Source organism: Giraffa tippelskirchi, chromosome 6 (assembly GCF_054371585.1).
Source record: "Giraffa tippelskirchi isolate mGirTip1 chromosome 6, T2T-mGirTip1v1.2.pri, whole genome shotgun sequence".
Lineage (NCBI taxonomy): Eukaryota > Metazoa > Chordata > Mammalia > Artiodactyla > Giraffidae > Giraffa > Giraffa tippelskirchi.
Window position 1 is genome coordinate 150,562,203 of NC_137280.1, and position 22,948 is coordinate 150,585,150.

Here is a 22,948-nt window from a genome sequence, read left to right on the forward strand (position 1 = left end):
TAGACTCATTTTATGTAGTTTTTACATATACAGTCCAGGGATTTTAGCTGTCCTTAAAGACAGGTGTATAGAGAAGTAGGAAATTTCATCTTGGTCTAGAACTAGAAGTCCCTCACCTTTTCTATTTCCAGGATTTTTTTTTTTTTAATTGGAGTATAGTTGCTTCACAATATTGTACAACCAAGTAAATTAGCTACATGTATACATATATCCTCTCCTTCTTGACCCTGCCTTCCACCTTTCCCGCCATCCCACGCATCTTAGTCACCACAGAACACTGCGCTGAGCTCCCTATGATCAGGAGGTTCCCACTAACTAACTGTTTCACACATGGCAGTGCATCAATCCCAATCTCCCAATGGCTCATTTGTACCATTTTTCTAGAGTTCACATATATCTGTTAATTTGTTTTTCTCTTTCTGACTTCACTCTGTATGACAGACTCTAGGTCCATCCACATTTTTGCAAATGACCCTATTTCATTCTCTTTTATGGCTGAATAATATTCCATTGTATATGTGTGTGTGTGTATGTATATATATATACACACACACATACATACACACGTCCCCCCACATTTTCTTTATCTGTCCCTCTGTTGCTGGGGCTTCAGGTTGCTTCCGTGCCCTGGCCATTTTAAGTAGTGCCTCAGTGAACGTTGGGATGCACGTGTCTTCTTGAATTATAGTTTTCTCGGGCTATTTGCCAGAGAAGGCAATGGCACCCCACTCTAGTACTCTTGCCTGGAAAATCCCATGGATGGAGGGGCCTGGTAGGCTGCAGTCCATGGGGTCACACAGAGTCAGACACGACTGAAGTGACTTAGCAGCAGCAGCAGCAGGCTATTTGCCCTGGTAGTGGAATCACTGGGTCATATGGTAGCTCTATTTTTAGTTTTTTTAAAGAACCCCCATACTGTTCTCCATAGTGGCTATATCAATTTACATTCCCACCAACAGTTGACATTACCATGCCAACATTCATTTATATTTTCTCTTCTTAATAGCTTAATTCTGTTAGATCTTGGTTATTTTGTGGTCTTGATTATGATCCTAGTGTTTTTAGTATCACTTTTATTGACTTTATGGAAATCTGCATCTTCACCAGTTTTATAATTTAATCTTAGATCGGTACCATATCATTTCCCATTATCAGCAACTAATAGATGATTGACATTAATATGGTGGTTGATATGAAAAGAGATACTAGTAATAAGTGGGTGGGGATAGGTGGGGATTATTTCATAAATGATTACTATTGACTATTTTCATGCTACAGCAACTTTTCTCCCCACGTGTGAAATTTGTTCTCTTAAACTCAGGGGACTCACATAGTAAACATTTAGGCCATTACTACAGTTAACTTTTATCTTTCTGCCCTCATAGTAGAAAATCTGTTCAAATCCTGACATTTTCAGTGCTATTTGTATTCACTGGTATTACCATGACATGGTAATTCTGACTTAGCGACATATGTGCTTTTCCTACTTAAAGGTTATTTCAAAGTGTGAGAAGTTGGTAAGAATGTTGAAAATAAAGCCAAGATCACAGTGCAGTGACATATCCTTCTTTAGGATTGTATCCCCAAGTAAAATTAGTTGGTCAAAGGATGACTCCTGAAATCTATTGCAAAATTTTTCTCTAAAAAAGCTTTGGAAAGGATCTGGGTCATATACCGTGGTTATGATTCAAAAGAAGACATGTCCACACTGTTATATTTAAAATGGATAACCAACAAGGGCCTTCTGTATATTTCAGGGAACTCTGCTTAATGTTATATGGCATCCTGGATGGGAGGGGAGTTTAAGGGAGAATGGATGCATGTATATGTATAGCTGACTCGCTCTGCTGTGCACCTTAAATGATCATATTATTAATCATCTATACTCCAGTATAAAGTAAAAACTTATAATAAAAGACAACTTAAAGCAAAAGAGACTGATCAACTGAGTTGTTTTTAAAAACTTGTGTTCCGCTATCCTGATCACCTAACAGTTTTTAGACATTGACTTTCTCTCAATGGCCATATTCAGACATTGATAACACCTTAAATTATAATAAGATTCCGTGATATAAATATAATTTATTTTGTGTAGTCATTCATTTATACAGATACTGATTCTGGTCTTGACCATGTAATATGGGACAACACTAAGCTATGTATTGACAACAGCCAAAAAACCATAACTGAGAGGACTTGGAGACATCGTCCATACCCACTTGCATTAGTGACATCAGGGAGGTTGGAGGCAGAGAGAGTGTGAATATGTGTTCCATGAATACTTAAATGTTGTGCCTCTTTTTTTTATCTTTCTGCAAGATAGTAAAGAAGGAATGAAATGTTGACTGCTTTCCACTAGAAATCTTAGCTTGGAGAATCACACAATGACTAGTTTCTCTCTTCTATTCAAAGCTGCCATGGAGCTTAATAAAGACATAATTATACAAGATGAATTAGAGCCAAATCAGTCTTCCATCAATGAGCAAAGTAAGTGTAAAACAATAAGTTGACATAGTATTAACATCCCCCATACTATTTACATGCTAAGCAGAGTGGTATAACATGAGGGCCTCGTGCTTTAAGACAAAATACACGAAAATTTCTTGTCTAAAGAAATTCATTTGGAGGGATGTTTGGGAAACTGGGTATGATAAGAGCAAATGGAAGGGGTATGATAGCTTCTTGGTGGAGTAATTCCTAGTCCCTCATGTCTGCCACTAGATGAACATGTGGGCAAGCTGTGACAGGATGAAGGGATGACCTTTCATGGCTCCCTGTCCCTTTTCTACGTAGTATTTATCATTGTATAGATTGCACTTTTTTATGTGATTCTTTGATTAATGCCCCTTTCCCGATTAGACTATAAATGTCATGACTGTAGTTTCATGCCGCTCACTGTTGTATCTCCAGTGTCTAGCACAGCACTAGGAACAATGAATGTTTGCTGAATGATTTAATAAATGATAGACCAGTCTTTCCTTTCTACCATGTCCATGACTCTCCAACATTATGCTGTTAAGCCAGCAAACTTCGGAAAGGCTTGGTCCGCAATCTGCCCCAGGGACTTAAGAGCAAGGTTTTCTCTTCTATGAGTTAGTTGAGAGCAAAAAGGTACCAAACTGGGAATTGTGGGAGACATAGCATTGAGGAAGTGTGGTCCCAGTGGAAGATGAAGCTGAGGAGTTTAGAAAGGGATATTTTTGAAGAAGCAATTCTGTTTGTGAGGAAAACTTGCCTTTCTAGAAGTGTGAGCTTAACTTTTTCTGATGAATTTGGTATAATACCTTCCATTTTCTTCACAATATTGCTTGTTCAGCTTCAGGTTTGTAAGCTTGAAGTTGAAACTCTTGAAGTACACTTTTTTCCAACACTGTGGTGACTTAAAAATGTATGCAAATATTCACTGACTGATGAGCTCAAGTTTGTTTCTAGTTTAACAGAAACATATTTTCATTTGTTATCACCAAGTAAATGTTCTAACGAAAGAAAGAGCACTGCATTTATTCCACAGCCCCCCATGTTCTAGGCTTCCTGTCTGTGACTTCTAGTACCCAGATTGAGGAGCACATGGGCTCCTCAGAAAGTTGAGGCTTCCTTTGCTCACATGCTATGTCTTTTTTCATGAGGAGGTCTTTGAAGCCTAGTTCCAGATAATGAGATGTGAAATAGACCATCAGGAATGTTGCAATATATGCACACTCCATTTCAAATGGAATCAAAATTGCTGCTGCTGCTAAGTCGCTTCAGTCGTGTCCGACTCTGTGCGACCCCATAGACGGCAGCCCACCAGGCTCTCCCATCCCTGGGATTCTACAGGCAAGAACACTGGAGTGGGTTGCCATTTCCTTCTCCAGTGCATGAAAGTGAAAAGTGAAAGTGAAGTCGCTCAGTCATGTCCGACTCTTTGCGACCCCATGGACTGCAGCCTACCAGGCTCTTCTGTCCATGGGATTTTCCAGGCAAGAGTACTGGAGTGGGGTGCCATTGCCTTCTCCAGAATCAAAATTACCACATGTGAAATAAAAACATGTATGTTTTAGTTTTGGCTCCTTTCCTTTAATGAAGGAAAAGGAAACAGCATATCTCATGACCCTCCAGAGTAAACCTGAGCTCAGAAGGCAAGATGGAAGAATGCTCATATGAAATGACTTTTTCCAATGACTGAAACAAGAGAAAAGCAACAATATAGAGAGAAGTGTTATAATATCAGATATATATGAACCCACTTGAGTTTTATAGACTACTAAAACTGAAATACACATTTTAGTATACAATTAGAAGATAACAGCTAATTGCCAAGGATGCAATCTGGAAGAGAATACAGTGAGTAGAGAATTTCAGACAGCACCATGAAACTCTGCTCAGGGAATAACCACTTAGAACTGCTGATTGGCAGTGAGAGCATCCTTCTTCCCCACACAGGTAGTAGGAAGTGGTCCCACCCTCACAGAAATGTTGGCTTGAGTTGGCTCTCCAATGAACAGTTTCAGTCTCCAGAGACAATTATGTATAGTATTGGATTTGATTCCATTAACACAGCAAAAGAAGGCTGTAGAAGTCCATTGTGCAATAAAGTAAAGCCTCAGAATAAAAATACTTATGTCTATGACAAGTTAACTTTATACGAGGTTAATATACACAGTTGTTTGGGGCTTCTTAAAAATAAAATCTGAGAAATGATATCACGTATGTAGACATTCATAGTGTTCATTATGTCATGAGTTTGAACAATGAGTGGCTCTAATGTAAGCAATAGAGAGAGAACAAACCCATGAGTTTTGTGTTATTTAGAAGATTTTCTTCATCGATATTAATAGCATAAGAGTGCATTTCTTCATTATATTTTTTTCATTGTCCATAAATAGGGACAGATTTAAATGGCAGTAAGTATAGTGTGCCATGTGATTTTATCTAATATACAGTGAAACTTTAAAATGTCTTTTTTAAAGCTGGCTATTAAAGCATGTAAATAGATAGCACACTCACTGTGCAAAAATGTTATCAGACTGGTTTTTGATTGAGACCATTTGACATTGTAGAGAGAGCATAGACTTGGAATCTACACATGTAGGGGTGAACCACAGATCTGCCACTTGCCCAGGTGTGACCTTGGAGACAGTATTTAGCCTCCCTGTAACGTGGTTAACACCTAAACTGCTGTGCTTTTATGAGATTTAAATGAGATAAAGCCTATTAGAGTACCTGGCCCCATGCCTAACACATGGTAGTGTGAACGTGTTCAATAAATGCTTATTCTTTTCTGCTTCCCCTCAAACCAGGGTCCCATCCCTTCACTTCCCACATGTATACACATTCACTTTCAGTGACAAAACTCACTTGTGGTTTTCAGTTGTGTTAGCAAAAAGCAATTGATATCATTTAAAAACAGTCTTATATGATATCACTTATATGTGGAACTGATTTAAAAATAATACAAATGAACTTATTTACAAATCAGAAACACAGATCTTGCAGTCAAACTTATGGTTACCAGAGGGGAAATGTAGGGGGGAAGTGATAAATTAAGAGATTGAGTTTATCATATACACACTACTATGTATAAAATAGATAACTAATAAGGACCTAGTGTATAGCACAGAAAACTCTACTTAGTATTCTGTAGTAATCTATACAGGGAAAAAATCTGAAAAAGAGTGGATATATGTGTGTATATGTGTATGTGTATATATATATATATATATATATATATATATATATATAAAACTGATTCACTTTGCTGTACACCTGAAACTAACACAAGATTGTAAACCAGCTGTACGCCAATGAAAATAAATAAATAAAAATGGACTGACTCCATCCCTACGATTCTGACTTAAGTAACACCTTACCTATACTCACTTGAAAAATAATACTTGGAAAAAAAAAAAAAAGAAAAATAATACTTGGGTATATATCTTATCACATATAAACCATACAGTGATTCTGAGAGGAATTTAAGAGATTAATACCCAGATTTTACAGAAGAGAAAACTGAGGCTCAAGTTGTTAAAAGAGTTGCCACTCTGGGACTTACCCGTGGAAAGCTAGGACTGGTCCCCAGGTCTCCTGGCCACCACTCCCATTTATTGGAGGATTAAGCTTCTTTGGCATGAAGACAGACTGCTCAAGGATCAGATCCAGGTTTTGCTACAGTCTAGATGTGTGACCTTGGGTAAGTCACTTAAGTTCTCTGTTCCTCAGTTTCCCTAATGACAGAATGATTATAGTAATGTTGTCATCATCGTAAAGTTGTAAACTTTTTAAATATAAGAAAAAAATTACAGAATTAAAGATACCTGGAGCAAAGGAAGTGCTTGGTAAATATTAGCTCTTCTTATAAATCCAGTATTTTATCAGCTACCTGGTGCTACCTAGACAGCAGTAAATAATTAGAAATTTTTGAAATAAAATCAGAACATCTTGTCCTAGGATTAAAATTGATCTTAGTTGTTTACTTTTTTTGTTGCTGTAGTTCTCAAATACACCCCAATAGCCTAAATACTCTTGCCTAGCTGTATACTATGGCAAACCTGGTATATTTTTTGAATAGGAAAAACTGTCTGCTTTTTGTAAGAATAAATTTGAAATTTGAAGTCGTTTCACAAATTTTAATCAGTCTCTTTGTTTGCTGTCACCCTAGGAACTAACTTCACTCTTGCGGAACTGGGAATCTGTGAGCCCTCCCCACACCGAAGTGGCTACTGTTCCGACATGGGGATCCTTCACCAGGGCTACTCCCTGAGCACAGGGTCTGACGCCGACTCCGATACAGAGGGAGGGATGTCTCCAGAACATGCCATCAGATTGTGGGGGAGAGGGATAAAATCCAGGCGCAGTTCCGGCCTGTCCAGTCGTGAAAACTCAGCCCTTACCTTGACTGATTCTGACAACGAAAATAAGTCAGATGATGAGAACGGTAGGCCTGCTTCTTAAATATTTTTTTGAATATTTTGGGGACTGTACCATGTGGGGCTTGGGATGCTTTTGTTTTTTTTTTTTTAATAAAGAGGCATATAAAACCATTCATTTTCTTTTAAATCGACCTTGTCTACCCCTACTGAGCTCAGGGAAAATAAACGAGCAAACCTCGAACACACAAGAAATGAGGAGAGAATTTTAAAATCTCATTTTGATGATAACGCACTCTTCAGACATCGTCAGTTGGTCTTATTAGCAAGTAAATTACATTGCAAAAGAGGCAACTTGATAAACTATGACCTATACCTAGAAAATGTCCTCTCTCCACAAGTTTCTAGGTCTTTGTATTGATTTCCCCTTCCCAGTAAATGGCAACCTGGGTTATATTTTTTCATGAAGATCTCTTAAGAATCCTACCTTATCTTAGACTTTCATTTCCAGGCAGCAATGCCTCATATCCGTATTGAAGATCAAACTTGGAACAGATGCTCTGGAGTTTAATAATGACAAATAGGAAGAGACTTGTCTTCAAAAAAGTATTCTCTTCTGTGTTTACTTTTCTCCTTGGTACCTATGTAGGTTAATGGCTTCCCACACCTTCTATCACAAATCACTATTGCTTATCCATCCAGCTTTGCAGATGGGTTTTAATGAAACTTTGAAAATTAAATGCTTCCAATCATTAAGCAGTAAATATAGGAAAACCCAAGCAAGTCATTAAAGAGATAAGGTGCTTATTTGTGGCTTTCTTAGCAACTCAGAACGGTGTTGAGCCCAAAACATTTTTTAAAAGATAAATTGCATTAGGTACGGTGGATTTATGGAGAAAACATCAAATGCTGTGTGGTTTGTTATGAATAGATTGTGTGTTTGCTAAAAGAATTACCATTAAAATGTTTACAAATAGATCAGTTAAGGTTTCTATAAAACATTGTAAACATCTACTAGAGCAGCTCTAAGTATTTTCTTGCATTTAAAAAAAAAAGAAATTTGCAGGCAGACAGCTTGTTGTAAATGCAAAAGCATACCTAAATATCATTTAATCTCCAAACCACGTTGAAAATATTAATACATCATATCCTGGGTAAGTCGTGTATATTCAAAAAGATGTCACCATATTGCATTTAAATTTATGTTTAATTCTGAAATAGTTTATTCTCTAGTGGGGACAACGGAATGTGTCTTATTATGCCTCAGTTCATGTAGCTAATCAAGGTGTACTCTTAAGGAAAAATCTGCACTTGACTCCTTTTGAATTTTAACAAAATTCTGACACTTGGCACATTCAACACTCTAAAGGTGCTTATTTGATAGGAAATTACTTTTAGAAGTTTTCATAAAGGCATACATTGAATCCATTTACTGATGTACTATTTCAACTTTGGTGTGTGTCACACATTATTTAAATGGAGGCAGTTTGATTGCCTAATAAATAAAATCACTTGTAATCCAAGAACTTACAGCACATCTTAAACAACGTATTTTAGAAAATGTTCCATGGTTAGAATTCTCGCTGGTCTCGAGGGATCTATAAAGAATTACCTATACATATTTCTAGAATTTACACTCTTTCTTTTTAAGCTATATAGATCTTAAAAACTCAGCTAATGAGGGGAGGTTTCTAGTGAAGCAAAGGGAGCAAAAATACTTGCTTGAATTTACCTACAACCGTCAGGGAGGAGTGAATTTTACAAGTCAAGATGTATTGGGTAGACCAATAGCAGTCACTTTTTTCCAGTATAATTTGAAACACTGTATTCAAACATTTTTCACCTGGGGCAACTCTGTATAAATCCCTGAGTCCTGATAGGAAATATCCCTTAAATATAGTGTGATGATTTTTCGCAGTAATGCTAGTTCTAATATAGTCAGAATTTCATAAAGAACTTAAATAATGCACTTAGAACCAGGAAGCAATTCTTTTGTTCCTGCATTTGGCAGAGCATGAAAGTGGTTCTGAAGTCAGAGTTCAAGCTTAGGTAATAGATGGTTATTTCAGAACGTACAGATAGAATGTGTTCCTTTTCTCTTCTTTAATTTTTTTAGTATTTTACATATTCCAATGATGTACATAATTCAGGCTCTGTTCCTCTTGGGGACTAGAAATAAAAATAAGAAATTGTCCACATTACATCATAAATTCCTTAACCAAATAAAAAGTGAGGTGTGAACTACTCTGCAAACTGAGGTGTTAACTTCAGTCAACTTCTTGCTCTTTCTTTTGACAAATTCTTTTTAGCTCACAAAAAAAAAAAATCAATGAGTTTTCACCTGACTGATTTTATGAAGTTTGAGAATGTATTATCATATAGATTGACAGTTGCCCCACTGGTTCATGCCACAGCGTGGACACTTACAAAGCCATCATTAATTTCTCACACTTGTGCCCCGCCATGACTTCCTCCATAATAAACACTCTGTCCTTCAGAACCAAATCAATAACCTTTTAGGTATGTCTCTCTTGAAGAGAAAGTAATGGGAATCTACACTTGGAGAAAGAAGGTCTCCAATCTCATTTTATATTTAAGGGTATGTGGACACAGAATGAATCTCTTCTTTGGACCCCATATATTTTTATTTCGTTGTTATGGTGCTATCTTGGGGTACAGAGATATTCACAGTTCTTATTTAAAATCTCCCTTAAAAAAACTCCAATTGTGGTTTTTGTTATGCATAGGTAGCAAGTCAAGACAGGTCTCAAAAATCAACTTAACTTTCTATAACATAAAACATGGATCCTACCTTCAAACTTATGTAATAAAAATCACTGACTGCTAGTCCTTTGTACCTGCTCCTGTGGCAAAAATGAACTACTAGGAACTAGTAACTTGAAAGTCCCATCACACTGAACACACAGATGAATTTGTCCTTCTTTTTTTTCTTTTTCCCAGTGTTGATTCTTCAAGGTTATCACCACTCACAGCTCTGTGTCTTACACATACTCCATGGCCACCAAATTAATATTGTACTGTTGGATTGCTTTAAATAGATAAAACGCTAATGTTCGGGTTATTTTATCAGATTCTTTACCTCTGTCTTTAAGCTAACAAGGGCTTAGCTAGAAACGGCAGTGTGAGTTGCAAACAGCAAGGCCAAATTTTTGCAGCTGTGAAATTTGACTGCATCTATAGAAAGGGCTTTCCCAGTAACTCTAAATTAGAATCATTCCTTTTTTGGGGTAATAAATGTCCCACTTAAAATATGTCCTCTCCAAGGCCCTTTTTATCACCTGAGTTATGGAGAAAATGGGGCAGTCACTAATACACAAGAATAACTAATTGCCTTCTTAAAAATGCGAAATAGCACACACTGTAAAAAACCTGGTCTACATACCCTTGACTCCCTTAGGCAGTTTCTTCACCTTGGGGACTTAAAAATATCCTTGAGGTTTTTTTTTTTAAGTATAATTCTAGTTTCAGTTATTTTATTGGAAATCCAGAAAGGGGGGAAAAAAAGGAAAAGACAAAATAAGCTTGGCTCTGGGATAGGAAGCCAGAAATTATAGAAAACAAATCTGACCTTGGATGAAGCTTTAGCAAAAATATCCTTCCTTTGCCCTGTTTGTTTCCACCCAAAGTAAATAAGGACAATGTTCATTTACATCTGTTGTCAATTGGGAAATTTATAATTCTCCTAATGTACTTTGAGGTTGAAAATATAAATGTTGAGTTAATTCCATTACATTTCACCAAATGCATTTACAAAGCAAGCTGGCTCTTGGCACATAATGGATTTGTGTAAAGTGTGTTTGTGGAATCCAGATGCTATTAGATTGCGAGTCCTCTTGGAAGAGGTCTCTGGTGTTTCTCTCTCTGCTGGAGAACTTGAGCACATCCCGGTATTTGCTGCAGGTTAATAGAGCCATGGGGTGTGAACTCAGATGGGACGAAGGAGTTCCCTGGTCCCAGCAACAGTGTCTATAAATTGGTACCTCAAAGTAATGCACTGCATTCACTTGTCATAGGAGGTGGGTTTCTTAAGCATTCTTTCTTTCCCTTCAAAAACCAGCTCCTCAGTAAATTTTACATTAGAGTGTCCTGTAATTAAACACACCCAAGACCTGCCAGTAGGTTTCTGCCCCAGTCTATTCCTCTTACATATTCTTAAATTTATTTTGTGCTTTATGATCCACTCTACCTCCGTCTTCACCCCCAGCCCACATGTAAAAATTACAGAGAATGCCTGGAACATATATAAAGTTTTACTATAAGCACCAGACAACAATAGCCAAGAGCTCATAATTTTGCTCTTCACGAAAGCAAAAATGTTTTAAGTAAGAATAGTTAAAGAAGTAACTATAAAAATCATAGCGTAATGATTTGTACTTTTGAGGCTGATACGTAGGTGATTTAACTTCCATGGTAGCTAAAGAAAATATTGCCTCAGTCCTTCAAAAACAAAACGAAAACCACACTTTAATCCCTTTTGGATGACCATTATTTCAAATTGTGTTTCTAAGCTTTGTCTATTTTTATCCTTGCAAATGTGAAAGAGTAACATTTATAAAGAAGAATGTGAAATGAGTTATCGTGGATAGAAAAAAAGTGAAGGACTTGAGAACCAAATGTCAGAGTTTCTTAGTCTTTTCTCTTCCTAAATGCAAGGATGATTTGATTTTAATAACCCTGGCCCAATTCCCTGCAACTCCACATACTAGAGGCCATAGGGGCACCTTATCTTACAATAAGTTATTCAGGGGAGTCCTAAATAAATGATTATCACAATGTTAAAATACAACTGATAATAACACAGAATCAGAGGCAAAATTTAGGAATATCACATCATCACATGGCATAATAGAGAACCAAGAAGCAAAAGGATCAGTGTTTTGCGAATATATCTATATGGGACTTCAGAGATTCAAGTTTTTGACAAATTAAGCAATGCTTGCATAACTAACGTATTACAGGATACTTGAAAAAGTATATGAGTATGTGCCTGATTCCCAGGACTGCATGTTTCAGATTATAAACTTCAGTGGCATGAGTTTTCCTTATTTATATATTTCTTTCCTTTGGCGGTTTCTTTCATGTTTGTTAATGCTCCCAGGGGCTATCGAGCAATGGCTCCATTCAATAAATACAATAAATAAAATGAAGCATTAAGCCTTACTTTTGGCAAGGGCAGCCTTATTATTACACGTGTAATCTCCAGGCCTTCGGGGAGACATTGGGCTTGGTGGATAATCATTTGCTTTTAAGCTGCTGAGTTTCTGATGTCTGTAGTTTTGCTTCAGTTAAGAGCAAAGGCAGTCACCCGGTGAGCGGCACCCTATTCTTGTCAGTTCCCGATTAGGAGCCTCTTAACTCAGAAGAAAACTCTAACATTTTCATTTATTGTTTGGTAATTTTTTAGTTGTTTGTCAAGGATCAAGTTAACTTTACAAGTTGAGGGAGAGATGTAACCAAATACTAAGGGCACTAATAAAATGAGTGAAAACTAAGGAAGTTAATACCCTGCATTTTCTACACACAACTCAATCAGGATGAATTGTTCCGACCCTAAAATCACGCCAAAAAGTATTTGAGAAGTGCGTATGAAAAGTAATGAGACATTGGAGTTACCCATTCTGAAACCAGGACTTGTGAGTAGAAGGGGAAATTTTCAAGTGATAGACTTGTATTAATAAATAAAACAAAATGCAGATACATACTTATTATGTCTATATGATTATATACAAAAATAAAAACGTTACTGGTAACATTTTTTGGTTACTAGCTGAAGGACCTGCCTAGAAAATTGTCCTTTCAGGGTTTCCCTAAACTCAACTTCAGGAATTGTAAAGGAATAGAGAGAGTGAGTCATAGAATAGTCATCAATAGCAGAGGGGATGAAGTATCTAGTCTGTGAGCCAGATCCAGCTGGTTAGTTATTTCATTTGGTCAGTGCAGTGTTTAAACATTGTATGTTACTAATCAACATTTTAAGAAAAGGAGATCTCATATTGGAAATTTTAATTTTGACTTCTCCTCAATGTACAAGACCCAATAGCATTTGTCCAGGTTTCCCTCTGGACATACAGGCATAGAAGCAGTAACCAAAGCAGTTCTTGTCAAACCCATGTCTTCTAACTCACCTGGGCTCCCTCCAGGCAACTCCTCTCAGTTAGGGTCTGATTTAGCCTTTGTAGGCACTCGAATGACCAGCCTTGACCTTGTGTTCCAAACTGTAGGGAGATCCGAGTTTATAAAAATGTAGAATGAAAGCTAGAAACAGGCCATTGTAGCTTAATGGAACATGTTTAGCATAGTAATGTCAACTGCTTTTTGTAAGTTTGGCTCATCTGTAGGATAGGTTTCATTTTGCTTTATCAAATTTCTAAAACAGTTTACAAGGGTTCCAATAAAATGAAATCAAGTGAAAATCAGTTTAGTTTGGAAATTAATAAAGTAACTGTGTGGACTGGGGGATGATAACGTGAGTATTGAGTAATATACAATTCGTTCCTTCTGAAGTAAATGCCCTGAAGTACTGAACAATTAAAGTCAGAATCTTTCATTTTAACACATATACTTAACTTATTTTAATATAGAAGTGTCTAGATGGACTTTCAGGAAATAAATGAAGGGAGAATCTACTTTAAAAACTTTAGCTACTTCAGCTGACTAAGGAAAACTCTGAGGCTTTTCAGGCAGAAGCCATTCAAAGGGGAGGAAAATGACTGTGGTATGTTCAGTTTTGATCAAGCAAGTAGTTCATGGAGTCTGTTACAATCAAGTGAAAAATAATAGAGGCTAGAAAAGGAAAATAAAGTCGTATGCGAGGACCTCCAGCTCCCCAAGAGAGAAAGACTGGGAGCAATATTGGGTAATGCTGAGTTTGGAAAAAGTGACTGAGAAATGATGTTCCACAAACTTAGACACGGACGTCTACAAGTGGGTAAGCAGGACTCCCAAGTATCACTCAGGGACAACTCTTAGTCACAGCACAATATACTCCCAGTTCTCTTTGTATCCTGAGGATATGTGTAAAAGAGAAAGGGTAATTGAAATATAAGCATATTTACAAATGGAATGGGCTGAAATATTTGAGTTGACTGGAGTCTCCATTCCTGGAGGTTTATACTGGCATTAGGAGGGTAGAAAAGAACAATACTAAAGCAATACCATTTCTGCTTGTGTTAAACATAAGAAAGCAGGGCATGGATATACATGCAGAAAGTGGAGCACAAGAAGAAATAGTTTATAAGTTTTCAATAAAGAAGAGAAGGTTCAGAAAGTTATTTATAGTGTAGTTTATGCAGGAAATACACTGTCATACATTCACTGATCCAATAGGATCCTTGAAATGTATTTTTTATAAAAATTGGAAGGTAATACATGTTAGTTAAAAATGCATATTTTCATACACATGAAGTATATGATGCTGATAAAACTATGTTCTGTTTTAATCAGTATCAACGAAAAGTAAGCTAAGCAATCCCAGATGAAGAGACACTTCAGTTTGTGGGGGAGGGGTTCAGTTCAGTCGCTCAGTCATGTCCGACCCTTTGTGACCCCATGGACTGAAGAACACCAGGCATCCCTGTCCATCACCAACTCCCAGAGCCTACTCAGACTCATGTCCATTGAGTCGGTGGTGCCATCCAACCATCTCATCCTCTGTTGTCCCCTTTTCCTCCTGCCTTCAATCTTTCCCAGTATTAGGGTCTTTGCAGATGAGTCAGTTCTTCACATCAGGTGGCCAAAGTATTGGAGCTTCAGCTTCAGAATCAGTCCTTCCGATGAATATTCAGAACTGATCTCCTTTATGATGGACTGGTTGGATCTCCTTGCAGTCCAAGGGACTCTCTAGAGTCTTCTCCAACACCACAGTTCAAAAGCATCAGTTCTTCGGTGCTCAGCTTTCTTTATGGTCCAACTCTCACATCCATACATGACTACTGGAAAAACCATAGCTATGACTAGACAGACCTTTGTTGGCAAAATAATGTCTCTACTTTTTAATATGCTGTCTAGGTTTATCATAGCTTTTCTTCCAAGGAGCAAGAGTCTTTTAATTTCATGGCTGCAGTCACCATCTGCAGTGATTTTGGGGCCCAACAACAACAAAAAAATCTATCACTGTTTCTTTTGTTTCTCCATCCATTTGCCATGAAGTGATGGGACCAGATGCCATGATCTCAGTTTTTTGAATATTGTATTTTAAGCCAGCTTTTCACTCTCCTCTTTCACTTTCATCAAGAGGCTCTTTAGTTTTTCATTTTCTGCCATAAGGGCAGTGTCATTCGCGTATCTGAAGTTATTGATATTTCTCGCAGCAATCTTGATTCCAGCTTGTGTTTCTTCCAGCCCAGCGTTTCTCATGATGTACTCTGCATAGAAGTTAAATAAGCAGGGTGACAATATACAGCCTTGACGTACTCCTTTCCTAATTTGGAACCAGTCTGTTGTTCCATGTCCAGTTCTAACTGTTGCTTCTTGACGTGTATACAGATTTCTCTGGAGGCAGGTCAGGTGGTCTGGTATTCCCATCTCTTTCAGGATTTTCCACGGTTTGTTGTGATCCACACAGTCATAGGCTTTGGCGTAGTCAATATAGCAGAAGTAGATGTTTTTCTGGAACTCTTGCTTTTTCGATGATACAACAGATGTTGGGGGAGAGGGGTCCTTATTTCTGAAAAAAATTAAGGAGTGGCTGCTGGATGCTCAACATTATACAAAACTATGTGTATCTCTTTATGTGTCTGTGTTGTGTGTACACTGAGGGGAGTTCAGTTGGGAAGAGGGATGTTATTGAGAGAAACAGAAAGGAAACATAAGGAGTAGAAATTGATAAAATTCCAGGGAGTTGATATCATAAGATCATTTATGGAAATGTCAGAATGAGTCCTGTAGATATTCTCTAGTGTATAGTTTTAGGAGAAGGAGAAGAGAGAGGTATGGGCCAATCTTCTTTTTTATTTGAACTCTGTTGGTCATCTTTAAGCCCTCAAGCCACTGTTCCAAGAATACTGTTTTTTCTGTGTAAATCGGAATGCATGTTACTGCTTCCACATTCTCTCAGTTCCATGTAAGAACTCTTGCCTCTTGGTGGCCCTGAACCAGTTTAAATTGTCAGAGACATAATATGTGATTTGGTGGGGAGCTTGATTTATTTGTAGCATAAGATTTATTCTTCTCTGCTTCTTCTCCTTTCCCAAAACTGATCTCTTCCCCCAAGACTTCACCCCCTCAACCTTGCATCTAGAAATGATTACCCCATCAATGAACTAATTTCTTGATTCTTTCACTCAACCTTCTTGTTAAGATTAGTAGAATCGTATTTCTAAAATGTGATTTGAACATCATGATTCACTGGGTTGCAAAAACAAAATTGTAGCTTTAATTTAAATGTACGTTTTATCCTTTAAAATTTGTACTTTTGAGTATATTTTATAGTGCATGTGATATATTAGTGTATTTACACACAGCCACACACATATATGATACATTACATAAATGCAGAAATGTATATATTAAAAGTGTATCCAGAATTTTTATGTTGATACATGTATACAACAGTATGTTAAATCACTGTTGTTTTAGGTGTTCTGTTTCCCAGGAGATGAAGTCTAAGCAACAGTCTCTCCTGGGAATACTTGGATAACCCATTATCTTGTGGCAGCCTAATAGATTGTCTTTCTTGTCATTCAGAACTATCCGTACCAATCGTACTTTACTCTTTTTTGATAGAATTCCTATTTTCTTCTCTCAGTCCTTGTGTCAACTTTCAGTTCTTTTATGGATAGATAACAATGTTTACTTCGCTGAAGAAAGCAAGACCCTTTCTTGACAAGACCCTTCTTCGCTTGAAGAAAGCAAGCATCGCTGTACATTTATAGAGAAATCCCTGTTTCTTCTCAATAGAAAAATGAGAATGTAAATATTGTATGCATCAGCATACAATGATATGCTGATGGTCAGGTATACTAGGCGCAGCTTCAGGGAGGTTGTTTCATTAATAATTAGGTAGCAAATGAGGATTAGAGCTTAATATAAGTGAGGATAAGATGACGGATATTCCAAATGAATGAAGCAATGTGTGTCGTGGTTGGGGACAGGAGATGGTACAAGGCTGATGGTTATTTTTTAGGAATGTTATCTTCCTCAAAATTCCAACTAGAGCCAGGCTAAAGGGAACATAGTGATTTCACTGGACTGCAGTAGATACATAAAAGTAGAGGTGTAGGAACCAGATGACCAAGAGTTTTGAGTTGTGTTTTGACTAAGAAGAATGAGAGAACAATTAAAAGTTTATTTGAGTAGGAAATGTAATGTTTTAGGAAACATCTGATTAAAGCACACACACATACACATATGCATACAACAAGTGTTTGGACAAGAAGGTAATAAAATTAGAAGTAGTGATATTAGAGAGAAAAGCTGTAATCTAGGTAGGAGGACCCAAGAAATCTCTAGACCACAGAGAGTCCTGCTTCTTGACATTTCGACAGGAAGAACTAAGTTGTGATTAGTATATGAACACTGAATATTTATAGTTAAAATATTAAAATTTGAGAAGCATTTAATTTGAATCTCATAGAGAACACTGGATGTTCCTTATAGAACAATCTATTATGCTTACACATATAGTACAGTATTATATCAGCCAGACCCAGTGTTTATTATTTTTTAATCACATGATTAAATAATAAAATAGCATCAAATATAGCTATATATAAGTAGACAGGTCATGATATTATTTTTATAGGAACAGTTAGTGTGTTGTAGGTGAACATTAGCTTGAACTATTCCTTGTTGATTATTAGTTTCTTGAAGATTATTTCTGCTTCTATATTGAATATATTTTATATTTCTTCTTGCTCTTCTGGAGTCATATTCTCATGTAATTTGTTAAGTTCTTCTATAACTGTTGTTTTGCTTTTCATCCCTAATCTTTTATATTTTTATCTCCCATTTTTTAAAAAATCAGGCTAGAAAGAGATACATTTATTTTTTTCTTTCAAGCTTTCTATTTGTCCTAATAATTTTTTTCTAGATGTCTTCTTTTTCATAAAGTTATTTTCATAATTCTCTCATCTTAATATTTGGAATTTATTTTGTTCTTCTAGCATATTAAGATTGGTATTGTATCTAGAAAGAACATTTTTTTGGTAAGAGTAAATATGTTTACCAGGTGCCATAGGATTTGATACACAATTTGTCCTCGTCATTGCTTTCTGAAGAGTCTCAGCTACCTGGACTCTCAAAATAAAATGGACTCCTAATGCTGCCATTTTTTCACTTTAGTACGAGTAAATGCTTTAAAAAACAAACAAACAAACAAACAAAAAAATTCCCGTTTTTGGTTAATTCTTTATAGTGTCCAAGGTGAAATATGTAATATATATATATATAATATTAACATATATTAATTCATCATATATGTATATAAATATCAGTTCAGTTCAGTTCAGTCACTCAGTCGTGTCCAACTCTTTGTGGCCCCATGGACTGCAGCACGCCAGGCTTCCCTGTCCATCACCAAATTGTATAGCTTACTCAAACTCCTGTTCATCGAGTTGGTGATGCTATCCAACCATCTCATCCTCTGTCGTCCCCTTCTCCTCCTGCCTTCAATTTTTCCCAGCATCAGGGTCTTTTCCAGTGAGTCAGTTCTTCACGTCAGGTGGCCAAAGTATTGGAGTTTCAGCTTCAGCATCCGTCCTTCCAATGAATATTCAGAGTTGATTTACTTTAGGATTGACTGGTTGGATCTCCTTTCAGTTCAAGGGACTCTCAAGAGTCTTTTCTAACACTATAGTTCAAAAGCAGCAATTCTTCAGTGCTCAGCTTTCTTTATAGCCCAACTCTCACATCCATACATGACTACTGGAAAAAACATAGCTTCGACTAGATAGACCTTTGTTGGCAAAGTAATGTCTCTGCCTTTTAATATGCTGTCTAGGTTGATCATAGCTTTTCTTCCAAGGAGTGTCTTCTAATTTCATGGCTGCACTTATTTTTTGGAGCCCAGAAAATAAAATCTCACTGTTTCCATTGTTTCCCCATCTCTTTGCCATGAAGTGATGAGACCGGATGCCATGATCTTAGTTTTCAGAATGAGTTTAGGAACTAAAAAATCTTAGTTTTAGTTGAGCTTTAAGCCAACTTTTTCACTCTCCTCTTTCACTTTCATCCAGAGACTCTTTAGATTTTCTTCACCTTCTGCCATAAGGGTGGTGTCATCTGCATATCTGAGATTATTGATATTTTTCCCAGCAATCTTGATTCCAGCTTGTGCTTCATCTAGCCCAGCATTTTGCATGATGTACTCTGCATATAAGTTAAATAAGCAAGGTGACACTATATAGCCTTGGCATACTCCTTTCCCAATTTGGAACCAGTCTGTTGTTCTATGTCCAGTTCTAACTGTTGCTTCTTGACCTGTATACAGATTTCTCTGGAGGCAGGTCAGGTGGTCTGGTATTCTCATCTCTTGAAGAATTTTCCATGATATGTTGTGATCCACACAGTCAGAGGCTTTGGCATAGTCAATAAAGCAGAAGTAGATGTTTTTCTGTAATTCTTGCTTTTTCGATGATCCAGTGGATGTTGGCAATTTGATCTCTGTTTCCACTGCCTTTTCTAAATCCAACTTGAACATCTGGAAGTTCAGAGTTTATGTACTGTTGATGCCTGGCTTGGAGAGTTTTGAGCATTATTTTGCTAGCATGTGAAATGAGTGCAATTGTGTGGTAGTTTTAACATTCTTTGGCATTGCCTTTCTTAAGGATTTGAATAAAAACTGGCCTTTTCCAGTCCTGTGGCCACTGCTGAGTTTTCCACATTTGCTGGCATATTGAGTGCAGCACTTTCACAGCATCATCTTTGAAGATTTGAAATAGCTCAACTGGAATTCCATCATCTCCACTAGCTTTGTTCGTAGTGATGCTTCCTAAGGCCCACTTGACTTTTCATTCCAGGATGTCTGGCTCTAGATGAGTGATCACACCATCATGGTTATCTGGGTCATTAAGATCTTTTTTGTATAGTTTTCTGTGTATTCTTGCCACCTCTTCTTAATATCTTCTCCTTCTTTTAAGTCCCTACCATTTCTGTCCTTTATTGTGCTCATCTTTGCATGAAATATTCCTTTGCTATCTCTAGTTTTCTTGAAGAGATCTCTAGTCTTTCCCATTCTATTGTTTTCCTCTATCTCTTTGATCAATGCAAAGAATCTATTTGTCGCTTCCACTGTGTAGTCATAAGGGATTTGATTTAGGTCATCCCTGAATGGTCTGGTGGTTTTCCCTGTCTTCAGTTTAAGTCTGAATTTTGCAATAAAGAGTTTATGATCTGAGCCACAATCAGCTCCCAGTCTTGTTTTTCCTGACTGTATAGAGTTTCTCCATCTTTGGCTGCAAAGAATATAATCAGTCTGATTGCAGTATTGACCATTTCATCATGTCCATGTGTAGAGTCTTCTCTTGTGTTGTTGGAAAAATATGTTTGCTATGACCAGTGCATTCTTTTGGCAGAACTCTATTATCCTTTGCCCTGCTTCATTCTATACTCCAAGGCCAAATTTGCCTGTTACTCTAGGTATCTCTTGACTTCCTACTTTTGCATTCCAATCCTCTATAATGAAAAGGACATCTTTTTTGCGTGTTAGTTCTGGTAGGTCTTGTAAGTCTTCATAGAACCGTTCAACTTCAGCTTGTTCAGCATTACTGATCAGGGCATAGACTTGGATTACTATGATATTGAATGGTTTGCCCTGGAAACGAACAGATTTTGAGATTTCATCCAAGTACTGCATTTCAGACTCTTTTGTTGACTATGAGGGCTACTCCATTTCTTCTAAGGGATTCTTGTCCACAGTAGTAGATATAATGATCATCTGAGTTAAATTTGCCCATTCCAGTCCATTTTATTTCACTGATTCCTAACATGTCGATGTTCACTCTTGACATCTCCTGTTTGACCTCTTCCAATTTGCCTTGATTCATGGACCTAACATTCCAGGTATGTAATATTGCTCTTTACAGCATCGGACTTATTTCCATCACCAGTCACATCCACAACTGGGTGGTGTTTTTGCTTTGTCTCAATCTCTTCATTTTTTCTGCAGTTATTTCTTCACTGTTCTCCAGTAGCATGGCGAGCACCTACTGACCTGGTAGGTATATGTGTGTGTAAATATACACATGTATAAACTACATACTTATACAAAGTATATCTAAAATATGTAAAAATATGCATATGTGTGTTTATCACACAATATACACACATATAGAGAAGCTTGAAAAAGAATAAAAGTCACCTGTAATTTGACACCAGAAATACCTATGGTTAATATTTTCGTTCATATTTTTACAGTCTGTGTGCTGTGTGTATATGTGTGTATGAAATGTGACTATTTGTACAAATTGGAGTCATGGCTTCTTTTTCCCCAGTAAATCTGTTATAAACTTTCCCTATGACATTGAATATATTCTGCAATAGATAAAGCTTTCATAGAACTTTTGTAACATGAGACATTTCCTCTATTTTCTTTCAATGGATGTTTAACATTTTATTTTAGAAGCAATAAAGGATAAGATGGTGAATAAAATCCTTGAAGCTAAATTCCTGTGCATATCACTAATTCTTTTCCTAGAATAAATTCCTAGAAGATTGAGTACATATGTGGTTATGTAAAATGGTAATCCTTTTCAACCAGTTACTTTATAGGAAGGTTTACCCTCTCACCAGGACTCAGTTCAAATGACCTGACACACACATTGTGCTTAGAAGTCCTGAAAATTATCTTGATTTTTTTTTTATTTATTGATGAAAATATTTTTATTTATTTGAATACTGAGGCTGAGAAACTAGCCATGTGTTTATTGTCTATTTGTATTTCTTATTTCTTGATTTATATATTCTTTCCAGATGAGAAGATGTTAGAATTGTTCTCATTTTTCTGTTTGTACTAACTTTTACAATGCCTAGAGTGATGCCAGAGTAAGTCTTGTTGTGCTTTGTTATTTCTACAGATGGTTTAAAATGTTCATTTCGGGTGGGAAAATCATTTGGCTACATTCTCAAAATCATATGACTTATTTTCTATAGAATAGAAATTAGAAATATATAAAAATAGAAATACATATATATTGAGTTGACCAAAAGTTCAGTCAAATTTATTTGTAAAATGTTATAGAAAAACCCAAACATTCTTTTTGGCCAACTCAACACACACCCACACACACCCCTACACACACTTAATCTATCAGGCTTGAGAGCTAGAAAATCATTGTTTAAATAGTTTCATTAACCAAAGAAGAAAAGTTAGCTCTGAGTAAGTTAAGGAATTTTTTTTCTAATTGAATACTTCAGCTGTTGTTCAGAATGCAGGACTTTTATTTCAGATTGTTAATTTATAACAAACCAAAGATAGAATTGCATTCCACATGATAAAAGGAAGTTCACATCTGCTAAGACAATCTGCAAGGCACCTTGAGGAGATAGAATCAACTAAATGATGTATTAAATATTCTTAAAACTTCCTCCATCTCTGGTGCTTTTGATTCAATGAGGATAGTAATCATAAACACAGTGGTATTCCAGCTATTGGTATTTTTACAAAATAGATAGTTTTGCATGTGAGATAAATATCTCTGTACATAAAGAAATACTCTGAAAATAATCATGGGGAAGCAATTACTGTTAAAATAAGCATATGGCTTTGCTAATATAGAGAGTTGCTTAATAATTGATGTTGTAGGGAAAAAAAGAGTAGAAAAAGTTCTGTTTTCTGGGACATCCCCTAGTATATTCAGAATGGAAAAGACCCCAGTGAACTGCAAAATAATTAAGAGAATACAGGCTGTCATCCACTTCCGCTGATACCCATTTATGGCTACAAACAACAAGGCACATTGGGAAAGCAGGAAGTATACAGATCAACTTAATCTGTCCCTCTGTGGTGTTTCAGGCCCTCCACAACATAGTCCAATTTTATGTTCTTAGCCCTTGCTCCCACTTCTCTAAATATATTTTCAGCTCCGGCCCAACTGGCCTCTATTTTTTTCCCCAGCGCATACAGTTTCCTCCAGTGCCATGTT

General features: G+C 36.7%; 1 protein-coding gene across 1 annotated transcript in view; it reads left to right on the plus strand.

Annotated features, from left to right (window-relative positions):
* TENM2 (teneurin transmembrane protein 2) overlaps positions 1-22,948 on the plus strand; it is a 1,754,865-nt gene that overhangs the window by 798,498 nt on the left and 933,419 nt on the right. Inside the window, exons 7-8 of the mRNA XM_081504400.1 lie at positions 2,413-2,487; positions 6,641-6,916. Of these exons, the coding sequence (XP_081360526.1) occupies positions 2,413-2,487; positions 6,641-6,916 (351 nt within the window). The remainder of the gene's footprint in view (positions 1-2,412; positions 2,488-6,640; positions 6,917-22,948) is intronic.